This window comes from Ostrinia nubilalis, chromosome 28 (genome assembly GCF_963855985.1).
Source record: "Ostrinia nubilalis chromosome 28, ilOstNubi1.1, whole genome shotgun sequence".
Lineage (NCBI taxonomy): Eukaryota > Metazoa > Arthropoda > Insecta > Lepidoptera > Crambidae > Ostrinia > Ostrinia nubilalis.
Genome location: NC_087115.1, coordinates 3564545 through 3574665, shown reverse-complemented (window position 1 = coordinate 3574665; position 10121 = coordinate 3564545). Strand labels below are relative to the sequence as shown.

Below are 10121 nucleotides of genomic sequence, written 5' to 3'. Positions count from 1 at the left end.
CTGAGCGATATTCGCTGCCGCTGTGGGTAGAGGTACATAGGTAGACGGTAGCGAACCGCTTAGGTCTGAACAGTATTATTACCGCATACCCACTGGGTTTTCTCTGCCGCAGACGGTAGCGAATACCGCTTAGGTCTGAATAGGCCTTGATAGTCCGCCTGGTTACTTTTGGAAATGCTTCGTATACCCATTGGCAGATGGGACTATCTCCAATAGAAGGGCGGAGCCCCACTTAACCCTTAAACCCGACGGTGATCTAAAGGAAAAGAAGCCCGCAAAATTGTGAATTCCCCTCCTCTGTTTTATAGAGGTTTTCTCGTTACAGCCCTGAGGGCTGAGAGTGAGTTTTTATTAAACGAGCTCACTAGTGAGCGCGTCTAAAAATGTAATTTAATGTATGTCGGATTGTACAGCGCCACTAGCGGGAAATGTTCAAAAACTAACATTTTCATACATTTTTAAACGCGCTCAGTGTAACGGCATCCCTAGAAATAATTGGGGGAGGCCTATACAGTGTGAGTCACGTTAAAGTGTACATATGAAAATAGATGAAACTAGACCTATTTTTATCGACAAAAAAGAAGTCAAAAATTTTTTGAGATTTTTTTTAAATGTTTTATAGAATTTTTTTTCTTCCAATTACTTATTGTAAAGAAAACGTAATAACTTTTAAACTAAGCGGTATATCCTGATAAAATAAAATCAGAAATAATGCTAAATAACAGGCGATATTAAAAAAATACATACAATACACAAAAAATGCCAACAAGTAATAAAAAATGATACTTTTTGAAAAAAATCTGCTTAAAAATTCGTGTTTTTTTGGTTATTTGATAAATTTCTCCAAAAAATGCCCCTATAATAGGTAGTTTTTATTGTTGTGTATTATTCTCTATCGTATTATCTTTGTAAAACCAAAAATTGCATGTCTCTATCCTTATCACAACATTTGCTATGATAGTTTGAACAAAGGCCTACCACAACATTATTCTCCTCTACAGGTAGGGACAATTTTAATTTTAACTAAAATGCTTATTTTACTTCGAAATCTTTTGTTTTTACTTGAAATCTAACTTGTCTTTATCAAAATTACAAATCTAGAGCCATTTTCAGTTTCGTTGTTAACGAAGCGTTGAATGGCACGCCCGGAGAGGCTTAGTTCAAACGATCATAGCAAATGTTGTGATAGGGATAGAGACATGCAATTTTTGGTTTTACAAAGGTAATACAATAGAGAATAATACAAAACAATAAAAACTACCTGTTATAGGGGCATTTTTCGGAGAAATTTATCAAATAACCAAAAAAAACACGAATTTTTTAGCAGATTTTTTTCAAAAAGTATCATTTTTTATTATTTGTTGGCATTTTTTGTCTATTGTATGTATTTTTTTAGTATCGCCTGTTATTTATCATTATTACTGTTTTTATTTTATCAGGATATACTGCTTAGTTTAAAAGTTATTACGTTTTCTTTACAATAAGTAATTGGTAGAAAAAAAAATCTATAAAAAATTAAAAAAAAATCTCAAAAAATTTTTGACCTCTTTTTTGTCGATAAAAATAGGTCTAGTTTTATTTATTTTCATATGTACACTTTAACGTGACTCACACTGTATGTTCAGCAGTGGACGTCCTGTGATCCTGTGGCTGAAAGATAATGAAATTGAAACAAAATTCGATCAGCGAGTTTATTTCTCTTTTTTGTTAAGAGACCTGTACACTACAGCGGCTCTCTTTGCAACGTCGTCTGTGTATTGGGCGACCATTTTGGAAGAGAGGAAGTCTTTTAGAGCCTTTATGAGGACGTTGGCGTTCACTTCATACATTAGCGAGGGCTGGTCACTGCGGAAATGGATCACTTGGGGCTCTGAAAGCATAGTTTGATGTTAACATAGTAAAGGTCGTTTTTCACTAAAGCCGATTCGCGGCGAGATATGCAGAGAAGAGACGAGCATAGCAGCCCATGAAGTATTATACACACTGCCCCCCTAGACAAAACGCACTTTTTGATCGAATTGAAAATCGAATCCGTCAAAACTCCATACAAAAAAGGGGCTTTTCGACCACTTTTCGACTGGTTTGCGATTATAATTTGCACTTTGTCTAGACCCACTGAACACTGTTCACGCACCACTCCCTTAGTGAAACATTATTTTTAGGTAAACCTGGAGATATTATTTAATTGTATTCTGTGGTTGTTCCTTTAAATAAATAAATAAAATATGTTTTGTGTGGGAAAATCGCATTGGTGGGAAACTGACCATAATTCAAATTGATGACGCTTTTAAACTCAACGGTCAACACCGCAGGCGTGGGTAGGTACTAATTTCTTAATTTGCCTCTGGTAAATTATAAAGGGCTGTGCTTCTGCATACGGATTCTATTCAATACAATAATTTGTAGTAACTACAAATGACTTATTAGTAAGTAATTTGTAGTAACTACAAATTGCTTATTAGTAAGTAGTACAATTTAGAATAAATAAACCATACCTACTTAATTTAAAAGAATTTTTCCTACTATATCTTAGAAGTATTATAACAGCAAAAATTGGAACACAATATGTTCTAATTTATGCTGTTTTTATGGTAATTCAGAAGTACTAACTGATTCTAAAATCCTTCGTTCGCAGCTCAGCGTTTTTCTCCACAAACTCCTTCATAGTATCCTGCACCTCATCCTCCGACTCAGCCACTGGTTCCAGCTTTTCCCGGTTCTGGGAGAACTGTTTCCTGGCCATCCTGGTGATAGCATCTGCCTTCCCTGGTGGGACAACCTTATGGATCAGGGCATCTACGTTGGAACGGTTCTGGCCGTCTTTACTCACTTGGAGAAGGACGTAGGCGTCTGCTGTTACAGTTACGACTGAAAAAGAAAAAAAAACGTAATTAGGATAGTTTTTTTTTGCACAAGGTACTTACTTAGGTATTTGACCGCAATCGCACGGTGTTAAGTGAGATGCAGTCTAGGATGGTACATAATATCTGCCCTGTAAGTGCCTATTCACTCTCGCCTTAAATTCAAATTCAAATAATTTATTTGTGAAACACAGGTAAAAAGGCCCGGATTTGTTAGCGTTTGGAGTCGCGTCTCAAACTAAATTATCACTTGAATAATCGAACTGCCCAAGGCGGGAATCGAACCCACGACCTTTAGCTTGCCGGGCGACTGCTCTTCCTGAGCTACAGAGGTCACGCTGGCCGTAACAGCGCAACACTTGAAAATTCCGACTGGTTCATCAAGAGTCTAAGTAGCTCAGTTGGAAGCTCTTCCAACTGAGTCGCTCGGCAAGCGAAAGGTCGTGGGTTCGAAATCCTTGGGGGAGGCCTTTGTCCAGCAGTGGACGTCGTTTGGTTGCAACGAACAAAAAATAGAAAGGGTCGTGCTCCTACAGCGGAAATTAAATGACCTGTTGATGATGATGATTTAATTAAATGAAGGTGATGGATGGTATGATGTTTTCACTTACTTACATAGTAAATATAAAAGTACGTAAAACATTTCGCTTCTCAGCGTTTTAATCACGAAAACGTATGATTTTAAGTGTTTTGAAACCGAAAAACAATTTAGTTTTTATTGGCACTTACATACTTAATGGAGATTAAATACTTAAAAAAGTAAGTAGTTAAAGATAACCACTAAAGGAAATTCTACATAATGGTATGCATTTTGTTGACATAAGTAATTATCAGTTTAGTAAGACAAATTAGGTTGTCAAAGGATCTCCCCAGGTGAGGGGTAGGTACCTACCTACAGTACTCATAGTATCTATTTAATTATAATCCTACTTAGAAGTGTACTTAGGCACAACTCAGGTCCCTGAAAAGGTTTCATATGTAAGTAGTTAGTTATGATGTCTGAACCGCCTACTTGAGAACGAACGAATACGAAAATGAGGTGTTTATTCAACCTTGCAAAACTTAAAGTAAAAATATTTTTCAAGACTTATATTGTCGGAAATACTTTAATATCGCGAGCTAAAGACAAACAGCGCCATCTAGTACAATCGCATGAAACTACTAAGTTACTCAAACAATGACCATGTTATGACTATATTATCTTACAAAATAATTAAGGGATGTTATGAGAAAATAAAGTTTGCTTGGAGATTGAAGTTTGTCATAATATGACCTTAATAACTAGGCAATTTAACACCATAATCAATTTTACAGTCAGTACATTAGTGTATGGAACTAATGTAGTAAATAAGTTTGCTTTACGGTTTTTGCTAACATACCTAATAACATTACATTACCTACTTAGGTACAAATTAATCATTTTGTTTGTATGTAGATACATACCTACCTCCATAAAATTACAGCTCTCTAGTGCCAATAGTTTCCAAACAAAACCTCGGATAGACAGACATATAGAAACTATAAGGGTTTCTTGTCAGGACTACGGAACCCTAAAAATATAAGTTCGCTTCATGGGGACAGACGGTGGATGGTTTACATTACGGACTAGGCTCGGGTTCGAATCCCGGGTGGAGCAAACATTTACTTAAGTACTATCGGGGACTCTTCCGCCTGACCACTTTGTAGAAATTTTAGCGTAAGCGCATCGCTCCGGTCACGTGCTGCTCACCCCGTCTCTAATTGGTTACGCATTTTACTATATTTTTACTACGACCAATAAGAGACAATCAGGGCTTAGGTTGCAATACGAAATACCATTGTGCACTTTATTGTCATACGGTTAAGGTTTAAAACGAAATGTTTCTTTTTCTTCAATCTTTCTTAGTTTTAGGCTGAGTTGCACCACCTAACTTTGACCGTAGCTATAACGGTAACCGGTGCTTTTTGTATGGAATTTGACAGACTTTTGACGTTTGTCAAAGTTAAAGTAAGATGGTGCAACTCAGCCTTAGAATTTTTATAATAGAATTTGGTTACAAACAAATAGATATATTTTTTTAATATTGTGTTTTTATACGAGGTCTGTCTGCTTTTTACTTTGGCGAACTGTCGACATATTCTCTCCTTTGTTTTTTGTGAAGTTTTGTGATCAATAACCGATTGATTTTGTTTTGTGTTGACCCGTGCTACCCGACCCGACTGTTTGATTGCCTTTTTATTGACCTCCGCGCGATTACTGAACCATGCCTCTCAAAATAAATCTTAATTCTTATACATAATATTTACTTACATACTTATCTATACATTGTTAACTGTTTAAGTATTATTTCGTTTAAAGTTTAATTGTTATTGATTTAAGTCCTTGTGTAAAGACACTTAATGTGCAATAAAAAATTGAATTTGACATAAAACTAACTTAATATTATAATATTTACGATAACCAATTACCTGGATCATTGCTACCTAGTGCAATATTTGTATTAAATTGTAATAACGTAGATAAGTGTTTCTTTAAAACGGAAAACAAAAGTTGCTAATGTATTAAAAATAAATAGAAACCTATTATAGGTTTTTATTTACATTCAAGGATTTAAGAAAGTTATTATGTAGCCAGATCTTACAATAATTGTTTTTAAACCACAAATATTCCTTAACTCTTTACTAATTAATTCAATAACATATTGTTTATAAATTATAAGTTCCGAATAAATTAAATACCTATTAAATAAGTAAAATTCGAAAGTAACTGTATGATTTTGTATTTCTCGCCTTAACTAGCTAAACTAATATCATGAGATTTACACTCATAATATCAACAATAATTATAGAAAGGGCTATTTTTTTTTTCGGGAAATTGCACAGTTACAATGTGCGATACCAATTTTGTGACCCGAGCGGGCAATCGCTAGTTCAAATTTTACACGAAGCCCCATATAATATTTTGTAGCGATTCTTTACTGGGTTTCAAACTGACTAAAATGCGACGTTGCCAAACGAGCGCTACGGATGCGGGTAATAAGCAATACTCAATCCTAAACGCTTTACATAGAGCTTGGTTTGCTAGGGCAAACATCTACAGTGGTGCGCCGACGCTGCTTAGACCCGAAACATGAATGAACGGGGGCGTAGCATAATCGAGCGTGTGTGTGCAAACAATTTAGGCCCTTAAGGTGTCAAGGCGTCCGAGTCCCCGATAGTACATAAATATTGGTATTTTACGGGAATCGAACCCCCGAATACTGGCACAGTAATCCGATACTACGTCAAACAGCTATATTAATTGTTAAAAGTGATGTTTTTGCAGAAAAATAATAAGTAAGTAACTATAAGTATCCTTAGAAATTGTGAGAAAAATAAACCGACCACTCGGGCGAAGCCGTGGACAAAAGCTAAGTTCACAAATTTACCTGAATCGTATCTGCATTCCAATAAATGTATTACACACTTGTGAATTAGTCACCCTTTTAAATATAAAATAATGATTTTCTCCCAACTTCTGTTATTTCAAGTTATTTTGATAAGATGAAGACTCTTTTATTATTATTCTCGGTGATAACTTTTAATTCGTTAAATTGTATGTTTATAGAGTTTACATACAACTGTGATTTTAGTTTTGGTATGTACCTATTTATAAATTAACTAGTTGCCGATCGTGATTTCTTATGCACTTCATATAAACTTCCAATCCCCGTTTTAACCCCTTAAGGGTGGAATTTTGTAAAATCCGTTCTATCGGATGTCTACCTCCTATGGAACCTACCTGCCAAATCTCAAGTTTGTAATACTTACTATAGTTTCTGTGATCTCGTGAATACCTACTGATTCACTCACCACTCACTGGAGTGGTATTTCGCTTTTAATTTAGATTATTACAAAGTTCTTAAAGTGTCTGTTATGGTACTAAAAAAGTTTAACTGGCAGTTTCATTGGGGCATTGTGAAAAAACTAGTCCAAAAGGTCATATTTGTAAAGACGTTTAAAGTTTAATAGCATGTTTATAGAACCGCACCCACTCTTCCAGTGGATGTCGTAAGCGACTAGGGACAAACATGCGAACATCAGGCCTCCCCAACCCGTCTGGCCAGCGTGGGGAGTGTAGGACAAATCCTCCATTTGCCTCTGGTAAATTGTCGTGCTCCTGCAGTGGAGACTAAATGACCTGATGATGATTTTTTAAGATTGTTTACTTCACAGGTGATCCATCATGGAACTACTCGCACGTTTTCTTCGATAGAGACTTCTACATGGACGCTGGAGAACAACAATTAGATGTATTTTTACCGGTAAAGAATTTTTTACTTCATCGTCATCATTATTTCAGCCACAGGACGTCCACTGCTGAACTTTTTATGGACGCTGGAGAACAACAATTAGATGTATTTTTACCGGTAAATTAATTTTTTTTATTCATCATCATCATTTCAGCCCCAGGACGTCCACTGCTGATCATAGGCCTCCCCCAATGATTTCCACATCGCCCGGTTGGTAGCGGCCTGCATCCAGCGCCTTCCTGCTACCTTATGAGGTACAGATAAGTAAATCTGCCCCCACTAGGAATCAAATCCTGGATTTCTGGATCTGTAGCTAATCCTGTCATAACTGAATCAGTGCCTAAAATGGTAGCGGCAGGGGATGGTGTTTTGTGACGTCAAACGTCAGCGAGACTTCAGATTTGTATGATGTGTCTAGAGGTTGCAATCGAATATTCGAATATTCGAATATTCGAATTTAGATTCCAAATTTAATATTCGAATAGTAAATTAACATGTATTCGAATATTCGAATATTACAAAAATAAACAGAAAAGATAGAACGAAGACAACTTAGTGTTTGCAAATGTGGTCGGAGGCATCAAATACATATCACCAACTAAAAGAACTAGTCATTGATGCTTCCGAATTCATTGGTGAACACTAAGTTGTCTTGCGAAACCAAGGTTCAAACAAAGGTCCAAATTACCTGAAAGAGGCAACTTTATTGAGCAAAGTCAGCTAACGATGCTGAAGACGGCGGACGGTAATGTCAACAAAAGCCGAGGTTCTGGGTGAGATCGAAAAGATTTATGGACAGCTACATACCTCCAAACCTGTTAATAACTCAGCAACAGATGCAAGTGCTAGGTTAACGCGACACTATACCAAAGACATCCTGTATATCGGTCTATACGAGATTAGGAAGGCCCGTCTTACTCTAAGGAACAACGCCAGAGGCATCGGATAGAAGCGTGGTGATGCTTTTCTTGGACTATGAGAAGGCCTTTAATTCGATCGATACTTAGGCAGTGCTGCAGTCTCTTCAGCGGTGCCGTATTGACTATCGGTATATCGAGATGCTGAAATGCCTGTACAAAAACGCTACCATGTCGAGCCGAGTACAGGAGCAGAGCACGAGGGCGATTCCTCTGCAGCGAGGCGTGAGGCAGAGAGATGTTATATCTCCGAAACCGTTGACCGCTGCATTGGAAGACGCTTTCAAGCTCCTTGAATGGAAAGGATTAGGCATAATTACTTTTCAATAGCGAATACATCACTCAGCTTCGGTTTGCTGACGATATTGTGGTCATGGCAGAATCGCTTGAAGACCTCGGCACAATGCTCGAAGACCTTAATCGAGTCTCTCAACAGGCAGGCCATCGGATGTACGTGGATAAAACGAAGCTTAGGTCCGACGTCCATGTTTCGGTTGGAGCTCGATTCTCGAGACTGTTGACAAGTATGTCTTCCTCTGACAAACGATTCGGCTAGGTAGATTAAATTTCGAGAAAAAGGTAAATCGTCGAATCCAACTCGGCTGGGCAGCGTTCGGGAAACTATACAACATCTTTTCGTCCAAAATACCTCAGTGCCTAAAGACGAAATTCTTCAATCAGTGTGTGTTACCTCTACCAGTGATGGCACACGGCTCGGAAACGTGGCCTCTTACAATAGGCCTTATAAATAAGCTCAAAATTGCACAGCGTGCTATGGGGAAGGCTATGCTCAGTGTTTCTTTACGAGACAGAATCAGAAATGAGGAGATCCGTAAACGAACTAAAGTCGCTGACATAGCCCGACGGATTAGCAAGCTGAAATGGCAATGGCTGATCACATAGTACGCTAAAATGATGGCCGATGGGGCAGCATGGTTCTGGAGTGGAGGCCACGTACCAAAAAGCGCAGCGTGAGACGTCCACCCACAAAGGTTAACCGAATACCTCATATAGGTAGCGGGAAGGCGCTGGATACAGGCCGCTGCCAACCAGTCATTATGGAAGTCATTGGGAGAGGCCTATGTTCAGCAGTGGTCGTCCTATGGCTGAAATTATGATGATGATGAGAATTATATAACTGTTTTAAAAAGTATATTGTTAAATAGTTAAAATATAGTTCCTAAAGCAATAAAACCAGCAATAAAACATTGATAATTTAAGTACTTTTTATTTTTTTTGAAAGTATTCGAATATTCGAATAATATTCGAATATCACTGAAAAAATATTCGAATATTCGAAATAGAAATCTATCGAATATTTGCAATCCCTAGATGTGTCACTTCATACATGAATGTGATCCTCCCGTGCCGCTCCCATACCTCAGGCACTGACTGAGTTAAGCTATAGTCTGGTCTGCGAGCACGTAGAATTTTGTTCAATGACCCAAGCTACCCATCCTTATCGCTCACGCGTAATTATGTTGCTGTCGCGCTCGCACATTCACTGCGGGCGCCCGTCGCACAGTCGCGACAGCAATATAATTACGCGCGAGCGATAAGGATGGGCAGCTTGGGGTCATTGGACAAAATACGTGCTCACAGACCGGGCTTTAGATCTATAGTTTATTACTTTTACAGAAAGACCCAGGCGAGATGGTTTCCTATGTGTGCGTCAATTTAGAAGGCACCCCTAAGGAGAACGCTATAGTTGACTTCGTGGCGTTTATGCAGACTGTTACCATCAAATTGAGGAGTCCAGCTGATGATGAAGTGCATGTCCACATTGTAGCCAAAGAGCACGGTTATTAAAATTGATTGAATTAAAATTGTTTACTTATTAATTTGATGGTTACTATCCTTGGTGTAGGTAAGGTAAACGGCTACTAGTTCGTGATAGTACGTAAGTTCGTAAGTTTTTTTTCTAGCTCAAATAATAAGCAAATGGAATATTATTTATAAAAATTCTTTATTACTACAAAAACTCTATTATTTAAGCTATCTAAAAAACCAAGTACCAACATTGTGGCGCCAAAAATGAGAGCAATACGAAGCTTCAAACTCTCAGAGAGCCA

At 37.7% G+C, this 10121-nt stretch overlaps 1 protein-coding gene and 1 long non-coding RNA gene across 2 annotated transcripts; one reads left to right on the top strand and one right to left on the bottom strand.

The window, feature by feature from the left end:
• Positions 1-1691: 1691 nt before the first annotated feature.
• LOC135085334 (uncharacterized) lies at positions 1692-3741 on the bottom strand. The gene is made up of 3 exons (XM_063980110.1): positions 3477-3741; positions 2611-2868; positions 1692-1870 (listed from the first exon to the last, which is right to left on the bottom strand). The coding sequence occupies exons 1-3, from the start codon at positions 3502-3504 to the stop codon at positions 1692-1694; spliced, it is 465 nt and encodes a 154-aa protein (XP_063836180.1). The 5' UTR covers positions 3505-3741.
• Positions 3742-7209: 3468 nt separating this feature from the next.
• Positions 7210-9875, top strand: LOC135085333 (uncharacterized). Its single transcript, XR_010260078.1, has 2 exons — positions 7210-7249; positions 9688-9875. It is a non-coding gene; the product is annotated as an uncharacterized LOC135085333 (long non-coding RNA).
• Positions 9876-10121: the final 246 nt, after the last annotated feature.